Source organism: Diospyros lotus, chromosome 9 (genome assembly GCF_014633365.1).
Source record: "Diospyros lotus cultivar Yz01 chromosome 9, ASM1463336v1, whole genome shotgun sequence".
In the NCBI taxonomy this organism is placed as follows: Eukaryota; Viridiplantae; Streptophyta; class Magnoliopsida; order Ericales; family Ebenaceae; genus Diospyros; species Diospyros lotus.
In genome coordinates, this window is record NC_068346.1 from 14402782 (window position 1) to 14422959 (window position 20178).

At 32.1% G+C, this 20178-nt stretch overlaps 1 protein-coding gene across 1 annotated transcript; it reads right to left on the bottom strand.

Annotated features, from left to right (window-relative positions):
• Nucleotides 1–15030: 15030 nt before the first annotated feature.
• Nucleotides 15031–19047, bottom strand: LOC127809190 (protein SIEVE ELEMENT OCCLUSION B-like). Its single transcript, XM_052347949.1, has 7 exons — nucleotides 18796–19047; nucleotides 18356–18454; nucleotides 17636–18042; nucleotides 17418–17527; nucleotides 17087–17232; nucleotides 16158–16694; nucleotides 15031–15937 (listed from the first exon to the last, which is right to left on the bottom strand). The coding sequence occupies exons 1-7, from the start codon at nucleotides 18940–18942 to the stop codon at nucleotides 15296–15298; spliced, it is 2088 nt and encodes a 695-aa protein (XP_052203909.1). The 5' UTR covers nucleotides 18943–19047; the 3' UTR covers nucleotides 15031–15295.
• Nucleotides 19048–20178: the final 1131 nt, after the last annotated feature.

Sequence of the window (20178 nt, forward strand, 5' to 3'; positions counted from 1 at the left end):
TGATTGCATTTATAAAAATGTAATGCACATAAACTATAAACTAAATGCAGGTATGCAACTTTGTCTTATAGGCCCACATAATCTGATAATACATACTTGTCTGATCTGAAACCTGCATACATAAAAACTGTAAGCACATACTGTCGGCAAAGCCCCTAGCCCCCTGGTTGCCACCAGGCGAGCAACTCATAAACTAAGCTGAAACTCACTACAAGAAAAATCAGTTTTAGTGACGGGTTTTGTGATGGGGATGCTCCCGTCACTAATTTGTGACAGATTTAGTGATGGAAAGCCGTCACTAAAGAGGTTTAGTGACGGTTTGAAATTACCGTCACAAAATTGTAACGAGATAGCTATTTCCGTCTCAAATCAGTGACGGGATGGCGTATCCTGTCGCAAATCAGCGACGGGATACATTGTCCTGTCGCATTTCTACGACGGGACCGAGCTGTCTCGTCACAGAACTGCGACGGGACTGACGGCCCGTCACAGAACTGCGACAGGACTAACATGTCCCGCCGTAGTTCTGCGATGGGACTGACGCCCCGTCGCAGAACTGCGATGGGGTTGACAGTCCGGTCGCAGTTTTGCGACGGGACTGTCAGTCCAGTCACAAAACTGCGACGAGGCTGACATGTCCCGTTGCAAAACTGCGACAGGACATGTCATCCCCGTCATAGATTTTTCTTTAAAATGCCCCCCTTCTTCCCCACTCCGAACGAGCCCTCTCTCTCATTTCACCCCCTCTCTCTCACTCTCTCAGTTTTCTCTCTTTGCGATGCTCATCAGTGAAGGTAAGTAATTATTTTGTAGTTTTTAGTTTGTTTTAGTTTTAATTATTTTATGTTAGTTTAGTTGTAGTTATTTGTATTAGTTTAGTTTAATAGTATAATTTATCGTGAAAAATATATTAGTTTTTATAATAATAAATTTAACCATAATATTTTTAATAACTTAATGAAAATAAAATAAAAAATGTAACAAATCAAAATTTGAATAATTGTTTTAGTAAAGGAAATAAAAGTTTAAATTGCGTTAGTTTAGTTTAATAATTAATTTATTTTTGTGTTTAGTATGTATGTTGAGTTTAATGATTATTATTTTTTAATTAGTTTAGGTGTATTTTAATTGCTTATATTATTTGTAATGTTTAGAAATTAAAATGCGAACTTTATTAATTGTTTATAAATTATTTCTTTAGTTATTTTATTTTGTAATTGTATTAAAAACATTTATTTTTTTGTTTTTAATTTAAAACAGATTTATAATTTAAAATACTGTAATTTTAAATAAAATGCGTAAAAAATAAAATACTAAAAGTAAATACAATATTTATGAAAACATATATTTTGTTTCCATAAGATTAAATATAGACATTAAAAATTAAAAAATTCCTATTTAAAACATTAAAAATAGTAAATTTGTAAAATTAGAATATTTAAAATAATGTATGAAATAAATTAGATAATTATTTTAAAAATTAAAATAGAATTTAAAAAGGTATGAATTTTAATTTTTTTATTTAAAATAAAACACTAAAAATTAAAAATTACATGAGAAATAAATTAGATAAATATTTAAATTCAAATATTTAAGAAATACAATATTCAAAATAAAATACTATTAATGAGTAATATAATTTATTGTTATAAAATAAAATAAGTACACTAATGGATTTTAATATTTTTATTTAAAATTTCACATAAGTATATTAATGAGTAATATTTTTTATGTAAACGTGGGTAATATTAATATTAATTTTTTTAATGTTAAATTTATTTTATTTTTAATGTGAATGTGGGTAATATTATTTTTTTTTAATATTTTATTTAAATTTTAAAAAAAATTTCTTGTTAGTTTAAATTTTTTTATTCTTATAAAAGAAAATATTAATTTTAATTTTAATTTTAATAAATATTAATTTTTTAAAAATATTTTAATATAAATTTTAATTTTATAAATTTCAAAATTAAAAATATATTTTTTGAAATTAAAAATATATTAATTTCATAAAAATTATTGATTTAAAATATTAATATTAATTTTAATATTTTTTTTTCAAAATTATTTTTTTTATTTAAAAATATCTGCGACGTGATAGCAGATTGGCCGTAGTAATTTTATTTTTTTAAATAAAATTATTTATTTAATATTTTTTTTAATATTGAAAATTATTTATTTAATATTTTTTTTTATTTAAGAAAATTTGTGACGGGGTACTGCCCGTCACAAATCTGTGACGGGGTACTGCCCATCACAGAGCTCGTCGCAGATTGTTCGTTTTAGTTTTATTATTTTTAAATAAAATTATTTATTTAATATTATTTTAAATAAAATTATTTTTTTAATATTAATTTTTTTTATTTAAGAATATTTGTGACAGGGGTGTTAGCCGTCGCAGATCTATGACCGGAATTACCCCATCACAGATTTGTGACGGGCTAATTCCCGTCACAGATCTGTGACGGACAGTACTATTCGTCACAAATTTGTGACACCCCGTCACAGATCTGTGACGGACAGTACTACCCGTCACAAATCTGTGACGGAATTGCTCTCCCGTCACAGATATGCGACGGGTTACTCTCACCCCGTCACTAAAATTCTGTCACGCTCCCTTTGGTGACGGTTCGTTACCCCGTCACTAAATCCGTCACAGAAAAATTTTGTGATGGATTTTATGTTTTTAGTGACGGATTTTTCCGTCACTAAAACTGATTTTTCTTGTAGTGACTGAAACTGATGGGATCCCCGCGGACAAGCCGCTTAGCTCGCATAATGCAATGCAATGCTCACATAAATGCTAGCACACGATATGTAGTGCTCCATATAAAGTCATGCTCAATGCTCATACCAAAATATATGCACATAATCTCACAAAATAATGCTGATCATGTTATAATAATGCTGGGATGTATTTGGATATGAACTAGAACATCCGGATATGATTCTGGTCATCCGGATATCTCACTGATGCATTCGGATATAACTAGGGACTATTCGAATGAAAATTTCAACTTTTGAGGGAGGCATCCGGATATCAGGCGAGACATCCGGATATTATCTTGACCTTTCCGAATGTATAAACAAACCATCCGGATATCATACTTGAAGAACTTTAGATACATCCGGATACGATACAAGGTATCCGGATATTAGAACTTAGAGTAATAGAACTTGCAATCCAAAATGGATAAGGATTAATGGAACTTGCAATCCAAAATGGATAAGGATTAATGGAACTTGCAATCTAAAATGGATGAGGATTAATAGAATTTGCAATCTAAAATAGATAAGAATTTATAGAACTTGTAATCCAAAATGGATAGGGATTAATAGAACTTGCAATTCAAAATGGATGAGGATTAATAGAACTTCCAATCCAAAATGGATAAGGATTAATGGAACTTGCAATCTAAAATGGATAAGGATTAATGGAATTTGTAATCCAAAATGGATAAGGATTAATAGAACTTGCAATCCAAAATAGATAAAGATTTATAGAACTTGTAATCCAAAATGGATAGGGATTAATAGAACTTGCAATCCAAAATGGATGAGGATTAATAGAACTTCCAATCCAAAATTGATAAGGATTAATAAAACTTGCAATCCAAAATGGATGAGAATTAATAGAACTTACAATCCAAAATGAATAAGGATTAATATAACTTGCAATCCAAAATGGATAAAGATTAATAAAACTTGCTCATAACTTCACTGTTATACGCATATATATATATATACGTCTCTGTTTACTGATATAAATCTGAAAACTACAACGAAGAACTGGAATAATCTGAAATCAAAATTGATATGAACCTGTAATGGAAGGGATTATAGGAAGAATACTTACCTGATAGAACTCTTTGATCGAACCCTGGAGCGATCCTGAAGACTCTAGCAAGCCTCTACTATCTCTTGGCCTTTCTATTCTTCACACGGCGTGAAAAAAAACTAAGCTTAATGGGCTCTATATATAGACATAAAGCCCTAGATCACACTTCTTTTACAACTTGGATTCCTTCTCCAAATTTAATTAGGAGACTCTCAATCCAAATCCATCTCATACATGGATTCTCATTCTCCTTTAAATACATAATCTCACTTAATTAATAATAATACAAAAATTATTATTAAAACTTCTCAAATAATAATAAAACTCCAAAATTACCTTCATGCCTTGCATTTAATCCATAAAATAAATGCCATTTAAATTCTATTTAAATACTATTATCTCAATTAAAAATCACTAGTTTGCCACCTTGACAAATTCTTTAACTCCAAAATTAAAAAGAAATAAATGCTATTATTTTCCTTCAAAATCTCTAAATTGCCATATTAAATAATTAATTGACAAAATTGCTTAATCAAATACTTCAACAATTAATTAAATCATTCTTTAATAAATACTGGACCCTCTAACGGGTCGTTACAAAAATTTATTATTTTTTTTAAATTTAGCGACGGAATATTCCGTCGCTAAATAATTAAAAAATTTTAATTTAGTTTTTAGTTTTTAGTTTTTAGCGACGAGATGACCCTGTCACTAAATTTTGCATTTTATATTTATTTTATTTTTATTTTTTAGCGATGAGGGTTGTCCCGTTGCTAAATTTTTTATTTTTATTTATTTTATTTTTTATTTTTTATTTTTTAGCGACGTAGGTTGCCCCGTCGCTAAATTTTGCATTTTTATTTGTTTATTTTTTAGCGACGGGTGTGACCTCGTCGCTAAATTTTGTATTTTTGTATTTTTATTTTTTAGCAATGGGGGACCCTATCGCTAAATTTTGTATTTTTATTTATTTATTTATTTTTTAGCAACGAGTGTGACCTCGTTGCTAAATTTTAATTTTTTATTTAATTAAATTAATATTATTTAGCGATGAAATATTCTATCACTAAATAATAAAATTATTAAATAAATAATAAAAAATTAAAATTAAATTAAATATATAATTAAAAATTAAATTTTATTCACAACGGAAGTACCTTGTTACTAAATAATTAAAAAAATTAAATAAAAATTAAATTTTTTTAGTATTAAATGCATATTTTATGTGTAAGCACCCCCGCCCGGATATCCCAACCACCCGGTCTATCCGAACGAGAGCGCCTACCTAAGAGAAGAGAAACAAACACAAGACAAAAATACCCTAGCATGCATACATACGAAAAATACAACAGCGGAAGCAAAACAATATACATGCACGCCTACAAGTACCCTGCTGGAACAGCAGTCAAGGAGTATATAAAAATATACAGACACATGTGCCAACGATAAAAGATACAAGGAACAACCGGGCATAGTCAAAAATGAGAGTCAGAACTCTTAACAAAACATCAGAGAAAACGGGGGCAGCTAACTGTACATCCCACCGACACAGATGGCTATTAGGTGACGCGGTCCTCGCCCTCAACTTTAGCTTTACCCTTACCTGGAATGATGGAAAGCAAGGTGAGTCGCAAGACTCAGCAAGTTTATATGAAAAGGAAGGCTGTAAACGAAACAGAAGAGAAGATCACCCCAAATATAAACCCACATGTACACACAAGTTATGTGACGCAACAACGCAACAGTGCCGCATAATAAAACATATACCGGTCCTTAGGGCCCACATAAAACACCTGGCACCCAAGTCCCATACCAACCTGCCGCTGCCCTGAAAGGCAACATAAATCACCACAAACCTGTGCGCACTGTCCCGGGTCGGTACTCCCATCACCCGTATCCCTGCCGGTACTCCCGACAGCCGAGCCAAAGGCTCCCTCGAAACGGTACTCCCGTCCGATAACTAATAACTACCAGTAACCATGCAATGCATATAAAATGCAAGGCGTAATGAGCATCAACATGATACAAGGTGCCCATACATCCAGGCATCAGGCCATGTTCCGCCCACGTAGTAAATCACACGCGATGCATATGCCCATGCTGGATGCAACCTGACCAATCTAAAATGTCCGTGATCAAGCATAATCAAATCATGATGATCTCATCATGCAGCCCGTACCCATGTGCATACCAAACCATGCAACAAAAATAAAATAATCAGGCATGCCATAATCACATAACGGTAGAGTAGGTCAGCAGTGCCTGACACCGGTCAGCGGTCAATGACCAAGAGAGACCATCTAACGGTCTAAAATAGACCGTATAACAGTCACACCGTTACCGTACAGCTAACCCTTGCCCCCACTGCCTAACCACTCTAGCCAATAAATAACCGAAAATTCATATTAATACCCGACAGCTAAGAACCTAGCCCGGGTGAGTACGACATCATTCCCATAGGCTTGGGGGTGATACAAACCCCTGTAGGCAACCAACGAATAATACCCTCGAAACCAAGATAATAAATTAAATTATTAAACACACCGTTTTAAATTCCATAATTTAAATTCCAACGAAAGGAGGTCAAATAAATTGATAACGAAAGAATCGACAATGAGGGTATAGAGAACTTGCCTTTCCGAAGATAGCCTTAAGCTCAATTTGACCAAACGCAGTCAAAGTTATACAAACTGCAATATTTCAATTATTGACAAAATTAATAAAATTGGGCCCCAAATAAAATTTCAACCGCAGAGAATATTAATTACTAACTGCTCTACGTACCTGGATAATTAAATCAGGAATTAAACGGGATTTAATCCAATTTTTGGCCTCAAAATTTCTCAAATTTACATCGCGAGCTCGCTGCCATTTTCTGCAATTTTCCTTACTGCTTGCTGTTCAAATTCACGCCCGAAATCGGGCTAAATTGCGGCAAAAAACGAGTGGGGAGGGAGGCGCCACATGGCAGCACGCAACAGCCGCTGGGGGAGGCCACCGCCTCCTTCGAAACGACGCCGTTTTGACGCCTATGGCTGAGTTAAATCAGCCAAAATTTCCCCTCCTCGTGCGCAGCCCCCGCGATTCGATCCCTCATCCGCTGCCTGGCCGCCTCACGCGCGAACCGCCCGCGCCCACGCTCGCATCTAACCTATATATGTTTTAAGTTATATTTAATGTGACTTTTGGCCTCTTCCGCGTTTCACGTCAGCACCCCTAAACTTTCATTATATACACAAACATCCACTATAATAATTACAGAAACGCCCAAAACTTTCTAACAATCACACAAATTAATTTATTTTAATTTTTTTCTCTTTCCAGAAATTCCCAAATAACAAAATTAATTATCTTAATTTCTTATTTCCTTAAAATCACCTAATTTAATTTTATTTAACCACCATAAATTATTTTGATATTTCTCTTAAATCCAATTACCCCCAAAATTAAATTAATAGCTATTTACGGGCGTTACATTATGTATTTTATTTACAAACCAAAATATGTAAATTGATATGATATTGTAAAATTTATAATAACAAAAATGTATTAAACTAATTTTTAATCAAATAAAATTTAAATATTTAAGAGATTAATTAATTACAACATTTAAGTGGTACATTAGTTGAATTAAAATTTAAGAGATTTATTTTTTTAAGTTTTAATTTATGAATTTAAAATATTTAAAATTTAAAATCTTAATTTAAAATAAAATTAAAATGGCTAGCAGCTAAATGTAGTATATATTTAATATGTGTAGGGTATATATCAAGGAGGCTCACAGCTCGAACGATCGCACGTGCGCATGCTTGCATAGGGGACCTAGGATCGAAACTGAGGGAAGAAAGAAATGTGCTGGGATTAATTTCCCAACGCTACACATGGCGCCTCAAGGGAGAGCCACTTGGCGTGTAACGGCCGCACCACTTGACTCTCAGAAGTCAAGGGAGCGCGTGCGTCCGTCGACTTGCTATAATTATTATTATTTTTTAAATAAAAGTCAGCAACGAAAACGGTTCCATCACCGATTAGCGACGAAATTGTTTCCATCGCTAATTCTAATTTATTTTAATATTTTTAATATTCTATTTTTTAATGTGTATTCAGCGATGAAAAGTTTTCCATCTCTAATAATATTTATTTTTTAATTATTTTTTGTTTTTTATTTTTTTAATCAGCGCAAAAAATTTTCGTCGTTGATTTATCCCATCGCTAAAATTTAGCGATGCCATTTTTAGCAACGGGAAGCTGCCCGTCACTAAAAAATTTAGCGATGGATTTTGATGTTTTAGCGACGGATATTTCCGTCGCCAAATTTCATTTTTCTTGTAGTGGAAAAATGTATCTAAGTCTTTTTTTTTTTATCATCTTTCTTGTTGTACTGAAGAACTTATTGGATGAGCTAAGAAAATTGAGAAAGAAAATGGAATTGTTATTGTGAATGTGGGGGTCTCGAGAAGAAACCTAGAGTTCGTCTTGCTTGTGAACGAAGTTAGAAGTATAAACCATCAAAAAAGGGAAAATAAGCAATAGGAGAATTAAAACGTAAGTCCACAGGTTCAAAAAAGCGTGGTTGTCCATTTAAATTACTTAGCATGAAATTTTTAAATAAGCAGTTAAAGTTGAATGTCGTATGTGGACTACACAATTATACACTAGCAGCTCAACTTGAGGGTCATTCATATGCGGGGCGGCTTACAGAGAAAGAGAAAGAAACATTGAAAACATTGTTTAAAAATCTTGTGAAGTCTAAAAATATTTTGATAACCCTAAAGGTAAATGATGAGGATAACGTGACTACCATCAAAACTATATATAATGCACGCCAAAGATACAGACTTATAGAGAAAGGTGGTCCATCACAAATGCAATAGTTGATGAAGAAATTGGGGGAGTGTAATTATGTGGAGTGACATAGAAGCGATGGATTAACAGATTGTATTACAGACTTATTTTTGGCTCATCCAATATCTATAGAATTATTAAAAAATTTCCTCATGTGTTAATAATGGACTGTATATACAAAACTACAGGTACATGTATCTACTGATTGAGATCGTTAGTGTGACATCGATTGAGCTAATTTTTTCTGTTGCATTTGTATTTATGGATCATGACTATGAGGATAACTACACATGCGAAATAGAGAGATTAAAGTGTCTAATGGGACATAATACATTTCTAGGAGTAGTTGTCACTAATAGAGAATTAGCATTGATGAATGCAATAAATAAAGTATTTTCAGCCACAATCATCTTATTATGTAGGTGGCATATATAAAAAACTGTGTTTGTTAATTGTAAGAAGTTATTTAATAAAAAGGAGATATGGGAGAAGTTTATGTTAGGTTGGAGCCTTTTTATTTTTGCCTCGACTAAGATTGAGTATGATTTCGACTTCATGACTTAACAGTTAAGTACCATGTATATGAGGACGCACTTGATTATGTGAAATAGGCATGGTTAAATGATTTTAAGAAAAAATTCGTTGTAATGTGGACAAATAGAATAATGCATTTTGGCAATGTTACTACTAACATGTATTTTTTATGAAACTTAAATGTAATCCTTACTTATTTTTATTGTAATATCTTCAATCAATCTAATATATCAATATGTTTTTGTTCAATGGTTGAGAGTGTGCATGTGAAGTTGAAGAGACATCTTGGATCATTTGAAGGTGACTTTGAGTCATCATGAACAATTATCAACTCTCTTATTGAGCTGCAACATACAGAGATCAAGAGGTCTTTGGAGAAGAGCTTAACGTTGGTATAACATTAAGTTCTAGGAAGAGTGTGTTCTCACTACAGCTTTTCTGATTAACAGAACTCCAGCTTCCATTTTGCACAATCAATCTCTTTATCAACTACTACATCATACTCCCGTGGATTATGCTTCCTTTAGGGTATTTGGTTGCTTGTGTTTTGCATCTACATTACTTTCTCACAAGAATAAATTTCATCCTCGAGCCACAACTTGTGTTTTTATTAGGTATCCACTAGGTATGAAAGGGTACAAGCTATATGATATTACCAATAAGACTATGTTAATTTCTCGAGATGTTTTCCATGAGCATATCTTCCTTTTCCATTGTGTTACCACTTTTGATGAGGTGTTGGACTTATTTCTTGACTTTGTTTTGCCTAGACCAATCCTTGATTTGCTAGTTTTTTCCTTATATTCTAATGATTCTATGATCCCTTCTGATAAACATGAAGTTTCGCCCGATAACCCTGCATCTGTGCCTCATTATAATCTACCTAAAGTTCCTTCTAATCTTAACCCTTCTCATGTGACATATAAACCTATATGTAGGTTAGTTAGAGTCACAAAACCACATTCATACCTTTAAGACTTCCATTGTAATCTTTTAGCCAATAGGCCACCACTTCTTGCTAGTACACCCTACCCTTTGGATCACTATCTTTCCTATGCTAAGCTTGCTACTTACCTATAGATCTTTACTTCTAGTAGTATCCTCTACATTCAAGGCCCAACATTATCATCAGGTTGTCCAATACCCTTATTGGAGGCTGCTATGGATGTTGAATTAGAGGCTATGTAGTAAAATCAAACTTGGTCGGTCACTAATCTTCCTCCTTCCAAACATTCAATTGGTTGTAAGTGGGTATATAAAATTAAATACAAATTTGATGGGATTATAGAACGTTACAAAGCTTGTTTAGTAGCTAAATGATACACTCAACAAGAGAGCTTAGATTTCTTTGACACTTTTTTCTCAGTTGTAAAATTGGTTCCTGTCAAAGTTTTACTTGTCGTATGATAGGTCTTAATTATATATATATATATATATATTTATTTATTTTAACTTTGTGCTATTTTTTTTACAGAAATTGTGGATTTATATAGATTTTACATAATTTGAATCTCTTTTTTTGTAAGAAGCAAGCAAAGGAATTAAAATAAAAGAATTAGGTTTAAAGAAGATATTATAAATTAATTTATGATGTTAATTTTATAATTAATATTATAATACAATAAGAGAATTAAAAATTAATAAACTGATAGCGACAATTGAAGGCAATTAGGAGCAGAGAAGAAGTGCAATGCGAGTTGAAATCATATTGGAGGAGGACTAGGGAACGTGCACCTATATATTAAATATTATAAAGATGGAATAAAGATTGAAGGGATTGGAATTGAAGGTCGCAGAGGAAGACATTGAGAGGCCGCACAATAGGAAGAAAAAAAATTGAAGAATCTAATCAAAGAAATTGAGAGGCTGCACACCATTCAACTTAGGTGTATTAGAAGGCCATTCAACTTAGGTGTATTAGAAGGAGTAAGTGTGAAATTATTCCACAAATTTTAAGATAATCAATAAACTTAGTATTCAAGTATTCACTTCGTCAATTTGATCAAAGAATTTTGAAGTGATCAGAATAAAAATGGTCAAATATACAGCTTGGACTCTCAAACTAATCTGCTATATCCAACTATATCTGCCAATCACTATAGCTAATAATTTTCAAATATGTCAAATGAGTTCGAACAAATGAGACTCGGAGTCACTCAATTAACCAAGAACTGCTTCAATTCTAGGTTAAGAATCAACAACTATGACAGTGACAAGAACAAATGACGGCATGACAGTTAGAAATAAATACAATAGTACAATGATTGACAAAACAATCTATTACATATGCTGAATTATCGACTATTTCGGATGGATCTGACCCGATAGCCGATCAAGACGAGAGTGACGATAAGAAAGATGTAAATGAGAATAATAATGATAATTGATTGTAATTGAATGTTGTACACATTGAAAGTATTAAATTTTCAAATGAAATTTTCATTACTTATTAATATTAATTTTCTTTTTAATGTTAATTTTGTATTATATTTAATGGAAACATTGATAATATTAATATTTTCTTTCTAATATTAATTTTTAATATTTTATTTAAATTTTTTTAAAAAAGTTTCTTATTGTTTTAAATTTTTTTATTTTATATTTTTAATTTTAAAATTAATTTTAATATTTTATTTATTATTTTTTATTATTTTAAAACAAAATTTTAATTTTAAAAAATATTTTAATAAATATTAATTTTTAATTTTAATAAATATTTTAAATTTTAATTTTTTAAAATTTAAAATTAAAAACATATTTTAATTTCAAAAAAATATTTTAATAAATAATATTATTTATTTAAAATATTAACATTAATTTTAATATTTTTTATATTATTTTATTTTAAAATTAATTTTAATATTTTATTTTTTATTTTTTATTATTTAAAAACATATGTAATGGACAAGCTATCCCGTCGTAGGTCGGAATTGTCCAACCTTGTCACTGAAATTCAGTTATGCCATTTTTTGAGACGAATTTTTATTTCGTCACTAAACCTTTAATTGCGGATTTTCAGTTTTTAGTGATTGGATTTTGCCGCCACTAAAATTGATTTTCCTTGTAGTGATAGTCTTAACTTAGGTTATATGGAAACGAAAATAGAAAACGTTCTCGGTATGAAACTATTAAGTCAACTTGTTCATATTAATTAAGTTTTGATGATTAACAAAAATATTTTTATAATATAAATATATTTCTTTCTCATATTAAAAAATAAATTTATTTTGAATTAAAAGTGAGTATAAAGAGTAAATTTATTTTGAATTAAAGGTGGATTATCTTTAAATATGTTTCTTTCTTTTAATAATTTATGTATCAAAAGTTTATGTTTGAATTTTCATTTATTGATAAATGTTTTTATTACTTTTGCAAAAAATATATTTATTTTGAATTAAAGGAGAATTACTTTCAGATATGTTTTCTTCCTCATACAAAAAGTAAATTTATTTTAAATTAAATAGAATTGGTTTTAAACATGTTTTCTTTTACTCATGCAAAAAGTAAATTTATTTTGAATCAAAAGAGATTGCTTTTAGACATGTTTTCTTGTTTTAATCATTTATGTCTCAAAAGCTTATAATTGAATTTTTAAATCTTGATTTCTCATGCAAAAAGTAAATTTATTTTGAATTAAATGTGAGAAATTTTCTTATTGTTTGAGAAAGTCTAAATATTTTTTGAATTTCAAACTTCATATTAATCTTTTCTTTAGTGGCTAAAATGCTTATAAATATTCCTAGACTCATTTTTTAAGTATCCATTGCACATATTTCACATCCAAATCTCCCAAAAGCTCTCAAGCTAATTTTCAAGTATTTTAAAGTTCTCAAAGATTCATTATTTATCCACCGAAGAGTCACAAGACAAGAGGAAAAATTTTTTTCAAGTCTTCTACAATAAATCTGAATTTCACCATTTGAGATTACAAATTTATTTATTTATTTAAATATTATTACCTTGTATAATTTGTTCTTAATTGTTTATTTGTGTCCAAGTGTGGACAAATTATTTGCAAACATTTAAATTATTATTGAGAATTGTATAGATTTCCTAGATCCGTTAAAATTTAGGTGAATCTAGTTTTTAAGATAAGTTAGAGAGAAAACCTTGGTATAGTGGTTACCTATAACCAATTATAATCTAGGTGTGTATTTAGTTTTTAAGGTGAGGTAGTGTTTAAACCTTGGTGAAATTATTTTAATGGAACCCCAAGGGTAATTAGATCTTGGGAGAGTGGACTAGGTGTATGTGAAGACACCGGACCACTATAAATTATATTGTGCCTCATTGTATTTATTTTTGTTATATCTTGTGATTTACATTTATTATTAATCTCAAATAAAATTATTATATTAATCAAATATATATTTTTCAATAAAATTATTAATTTATAATATTTATTAAAATTAAGAAAAATTTTAATCACTCAATTCACCCCCTTTTGAGTGGTCATACCCTAAGGGATCAAAAGAAACAAAAATGGAGAAACGAGTATTTTTTTAAAAAAAATAGCTATAAATAGTTTCGTAATAGGAAACGTTTTCTAATACATCGAAACGATGTCTCAGAATTATTTTGATACTTCACTGGTCATAACAAGAGAGAGATCATAAAAGAGAGAAGAGGAAGAAAGATAAAAGGGCAACTAGTGAATAATTTATTGATAATACAAATTTATAAATGAAAATACTGATAAGGTATTTATATTTATAGATATGTAGAGTTTGAATAGTCAAGAAATGTGTCTTTCATGTACAATTTTTATTAATATCTAGAAATGCTATACAAGTATAATATTCTAATAATTAGTGTTCAAATGACATCAAATGAGTGGATCAAAGATGCGTATTATGTGTTCTCAGGATATGAGTTAAGTGGTTGAATCATGATAAGTTGAGATTTGTATTAGTAGATCGTGATTCGATTTCTTATCTTGCGCAGTTAGATAAAGTCTTCACATGTGATTTATCTTTTCTATCGAAATTAAGAATATTAGCGTTGAGGGACCGCATAATTAAGGACCGTAATCCAATGTATGAAGAGTATTCTGATTTCTGAAAGCAAGAAGAATAATAGAGAGGAAAGAGGGTTCAAATCATTAATTCAGGCCACTAAAGCAATAACTTTCTTTTGAAAGAAAATTCATTGAAGAAAGAACTAATCTCTAACCCGGCCGGGGCCAAACAGCATCAAAGCTCCTTCGGGATACGTATTTGATTGCCACAAGCTTTGCCTCAATTAACTATCCGAACAAATGAATTTATGCCTTCCGTTGGGGGGGGGGGGGGTGGGATTGAAATTTGGTTTTAGTTTTGGATTATTTATTTTAATATTTTTAGAGAAATGTCCTAAATTCAATTTTTTTTCCTTTTTGTTTTGTTTTGTTTTTAGATAAGTTAAATTATACAAATGGAGATCTAGTCATAGATGAACTGAAACACGTAATTGAAATTCACAATATTAGAAATCGAGACTTGAGGCTCATCAGCATTATCATTTTAAATTCATGATCTTTTCTCCATTGGAACATATTCTTATTGTATGAGATATGAGATCATTGACATCTAGTTCATTAATGGTGGGACTTGAAATCTTAATCTAGAGTTTAAAGTTAATTAAAGATGGAACACAAGGATGATTCCAAACCTTGACTAAATCACCATTTCCTAGCAGTCTATTCAAATTAAATAACGATGGTAAAAAGTTAAACATGTGATAAAATAGTAATGAAACAAATAATCTATCCTATATATATTTGCTATCCTAGTGTTTTAATGATGATGTATTAATCCAACCTAATCATTCTGAAGTTAATAGAAGGAGGGAAGTAAATTAATCACGATGAAAAGGGTACATGCTACATCATTGTCCTTTAAGATGGGGTTGGATGCTTCTCTAGGACATGGACCGCAAGCAGAATCAACAACCCCTTTATTATTGAAGGACATGCCAGAGCCAGACAATCGTACATTACAACCAACAAAACAAACTTAACAAGCAACAAAAGTAACATATATAGGGAATTAAGCACCAGCAAATGAGGAGTTGTAGCTCAGCTCAGGGAAAGGCCTATTATTACTCGTCGTTGCAGCAACGATACGTAATGGAGGCCTTCATAGTCTTGTGACAATAAATGCATTCTGCTCTCAAAAGGGTGGTCCCTTTGGTCGCCGGAAGGGTCAGGCTATAGCACTTGTGATCACTTTCGCTGGCCTTATTCTCCCGAATCTTCTGGACGAGTTCATCTACTAAATCAACCACTTGTTTCCCCATATCTGCCTTTTTGGTCTCGATGGCATAAGTTTCCAACATCTCTACAATGGGTGCGCCCTGAAGTTTGGCCATGGTGCGGCGGGAACCGCGACACACCGCAGCCCATCCTTCTCCAGCTGCATCAAAGCCCAGAAATGTCACGATGTCCTTCATTGTGGTTTCTTCTACAATGGACTTGCCAGTTTCCATCTTAGTCTGCCATAAGCTTTGCAGGGTAGCCCAGAATGCCGACATGTGCTTCTTTTCAGTGAATCGGTACACTTTGGCCGGAATATTGCTTTCAACTTCTTGGTGTCTTCCCCATTTCATCGCGCTCTTTCCCACGTACGACATCTCATAGTTTATTTTAGTGGCATTTACAACCGCTCGTACAGCCGCTATGAATCTCTTAATCCAGTCTTTGTCCTCCCCTCCGAACAAGAAAATGTACTTTTCCTCCTTAACCTGAAAATACCAGAAGCCAGCTCCCATTTATCAACAAGTACTGTTCATTTTATTATTATTATAGGACTTTTCTATAATGTTATTACGTTTTAAATAATAATAAGAAGTATTTATTACTCTCTTTAAAATGCCCAATATGATGAGATAAAATATCACTTTCAACTGAGAGCGAGAGAGAGAGAGAGTGAGAGAGAGAGAGAGCATGCATAGCTAGGCATACCCAGTCATCGACTTGTGATCCCAGGGTATCCCGCAACAGCTGAATGGTGGTCAATTTCCAAATCTCCTCGTCTTCTTCCTCCATACTATCAGATTCAGATTTGAAAGCTGAATTTTCCCAAATCCAGAATAGATCAACGTCACCAGATTTCTTGACCTTTCCTTTCGGATCTAGCACCACAAGCCTCGACTTTTCCTGGAACTTCCAAACCTTCTTGATGTACTTGATGATGGCTTTGTCGAGCTTGGAAGGGTCGCTAATGGACAGCCATGGCATTGAATCTCGTATTTTCTTGAATTTCTTTTTCATTTCTGCATTCCATGAGCTTGATTCATCCACGATAGGAATCCACACGATCTCATACTCAGTCGATTTCCTCTTATACTTGTCACAAAGATGGGAATATTCGTCTTCGGAGAGGTCCTCTAGGTTTGAAATGTATAGCATCACATGTTTGTCACTCAGCTTTGTCCTTTCTTTTCTGCACATGGAGCATTCACACCCATTTGATAGCCATGGATGTTGTTGTTCTCCACCCTGTATGTATATCAAAGATTTTAAATAAAGATTCAGCTTCAAGAGGTCGTACGTTTGCCCTTTAGTTTTGTTTTTTTCAAGTAATTCTTAAATGAAGATAATATTTGGTGTAATCATAATATTGCTCTCAAATCTATTATGACATGAAAGTAAAAGATTGTTCACAAATACTTTCTTTGAAAGTAAAACTATATAAAAGATATTATCCAAAATCAAAAACTTGACGAGGCTTTGAATATCAGATCTAGTACGTAGTTAATTACTTGTTTAATAGAATGTATATATATATATATGTGTGTGTGTGTATTCAGGGTTATGTGCTGCAATAATTAATTAGCTTAACTGGAAAACAATCATATTACATATATATATATATATATCTTTGAGCAAACCTCTGTCTTGGCAGAAGGATCGTAGAGTGCCAACTGATTGTCCTTGGAAGAAACAATAACACTGAGGAAATCGATACTGTTCTCGAATGTTGTTTCCTTGAGTCGCTTCTTGACTTTCTCAAAACTTTCTCTGATGGCAATCTCGTCTACAGTTGATCATTCATCGTTGTTAGTTCCCATGATGAACTCAATATTCTATACAAAAGATCTTCTTACAAAACTAAACCAAAAAAAAAAATCTGCCAGAAGAATATTATTCCTCACTGTTGGGCCAATTACTGTTCTATTATTATTGATCAATTTGTTAATGATACCAGGTAAGTGGGGTTACCATGTTGTCGTGTCCATTCCTGGATGTCCTCCTTCAGGTGGATGCGCATCTTCTTTATCCTTTTGGCTAGGCCAGAAAGTTTTCTGGCCTCCGATTCTGTTGCTTCATACCTAATAAAAGACAGCACAATTTTAAAATTTTTAAACATGTTTTCCTTAGCTATAAAGGCTATGAAATGAATTAATTTTGCCCCATATATATATAATAGAGAAACATACTCAATTCCCTTGGCCACTGTGTTCAACATTTCTGATGCACAAGCCACAATACTCTGAGTGATCAAACTCACAACTTTCACCAAGTAGTTTTCATAAACAGACTGAGATTTGATCTTGGCCATAACAGTGTCCTTGATAAGGCCAAGGACGACCTCAAAAATTTCCAGCAGTTCCTCAAACTTCCGTTTCAAAGAGGATTGCTTCAGGATATTTGGTGGTAGTTGGAGGAGTGCCAGAGATTTGGCAAAAGGGTGTCTTTCATCATAAAGCTGCGCAACCAAGCAGTATAAGCCCAAGTTGGCGGCAAATCCGGCCAAGATTATCGCTGCCTTGGCTTCCCATGAGTAGCTTTCCAATAATCCAAGAAGTTCAATTATGTCTGGATCCCCCGAACAGTTGCAAGAGAACTGTCATAATTCACAATCACAAGCCTAGATCAATTGTAGACAAACGAAAATGCTGCTAGCATAAGAATATACGATCTAAAAGGTTATCATTGTGCTATCTTTTGTCCGCCCTTATTTTGTTACTGTTATTGGGCTGCTATGTGCGATTAGGGTTTGTATGCAAATTCTTATATTGTAGCCTCTTTTCTTTTTTTTTTTTTGGTCGCCTCTCTATAATGGCCTTGTAGATTGGTGTTTCTGCCATATTACGGGCTTTTCTCGTATTGTTCACTCACAAAAAAACAAAACACAGAAAGATAAAACAATGACATACCTCACAAGAAACCATTTTAATTGCGTCATAAAGCAAATCATCAAGCTGGTAATTGAGATCAACTGTGGAGACCTTGTTATCTTTTCCCCTCAACCAAGCCTGCGTAAACCGTAAAGCTTAGTCAACCACTTTAATTTGTAAAGAATTTCAACAAAGTTGGTATCCGTGACACAATATTCAGAATATCAATTAAATTTTCAAAATTATATTGATACTAAAAATCCATACAATGTAGCAAATTTTAGACTCTATGTCTTTTTGACGTATCTTTTAAGAAGGAAAATGATGAGATAAAATTTTAACATTAGATGATAGTGAAAGAAGCTAATTAATATAATTACGTTTCATCACTATATACTTAATATTGTGAGACGAACTGTATAATATGAAAAGACAACGAATAATTTCACATATACAGTAAATTAATAAGGAAATCATACTTTGGCATGCCGAATTGTATCCTCTACGACATCAAGAAGAGGTTGTAATTCAAATTCCTTGCCATCTGGCTTGTGGGTTGCCAGGATTTGTTTCATGAGTTCCTTTTCATTCGGGGCCATCTGCTCATTTACAGTTGCAGGATCCATTAGTTAAGGAGCTTCTCGGACAGAATAAGGGTGGAGAGAACACCAGTATATAGAAAGATGCAGAATGATCGATAGAGCAAAATGGTTAATGGTGGTGTGTGCATTTGGTTTTCCGGGAAAAGCCTTTTTATAAAGGGAAAATGCAGCATGAAAAGGGTGAATAAATTAGCTTGACTTGCAATGTAGACAACATCTGGAGTCTTTCTTCTTTAATGTTTTAGCCCATATCTCAATGATAAATATTAGACCACCACAAGGCATCTTGATCCATGCTTTATGTTGACTTTCAATTAAGAAATTATTGGTTTAACGAAACATACAATGGTCACAATTCCTTGCATGATATACATCCATTCAATGATAATATATATATATATATATATTTACCTGAATTTTGAATAGAAATCTGTCCTGAATGGATTTAGTAATAACAGTTTTAAAATTGCGTTACATTTAGGTCGTTGCTCATTTGTTAATAGAGTGATGCAATTATTCTAATTGCAAGTTGAGTATGATTCTCTCTTGCCACATAAAATATTCACCAAAATGTCCTTATCTTAAATTGCAACCACTTGGATATTATTTCTATTTCAAAATCTGCCTAAAAGAAAAAAAAAAGGGTTTGATAATATTCATATTTGAAATAAGCCTAAAAGAAGTAAACAAAAAGAAAACTACAGATTGGATATTATTCATATTTCGTCTTTCTTTCTTTCCAAGTAAAATTATATTAAAGAGAGCAGATAACCACTTGCTTTACAAAGAAATGATTTTTGGGACTGCTGCCCAAAGATGTAGCAAAATATAGCAATACCCATCCATAACTAAAAACAAAACTCTAATTCCACTCAAAAGAATATGTACGTAATAAAGCGACAAACAACATCCAATAACACATCAATGCATATATATCTGTTATTTGAAATCGATTGGTTGGATACTATTCATATTTCAAATATGTGTAAAAATCTAAATTGGTCGGATAAAATGCTTTTCTGAAATCAAAACTGCAACCGTGGGATTGAATATTAATATATATATATGTGTGTGTGTGTGTGTGTGTGTGTGCACGCATCTTCGAATCCCAATGTTTACTTAAATAATCTCATTGCTTTTCCCTCCATCCATGGATATACAGAGATCATCTTCAAATCCCATGGTTCCTTCCAATCCTTTGCTATTTTTAATGTCGCCAACATAGACGGTGCATGGAAGGAGGAAAAAACATTTCTTTTT

Excerpts from the sequence above, each read along its gene's own strand:
- LOC127809190 (XM_052347949.1), bottom strand. The coding sequence starts at position 18,942 with ATGGATCCTGCAACTGTAAATGAGCAGATGGCCCCGAATGAAAAGGAA. Across the intron at positions 17,233-17,417 it reads GGAATGGACACGACAACATG|ACGAGATTGCCATCAGAGAA; the intron begins GTAACCCCACTT and ends GATCAACTGTAG. Across the intron at positions 15,938-16,157 it reads GATCACAAGTCGATGACTGG|GTTAAGGAGGAAAAGTACAT; the intron begins GTATGCCTAGCT and ends TGGTATTTTCAG.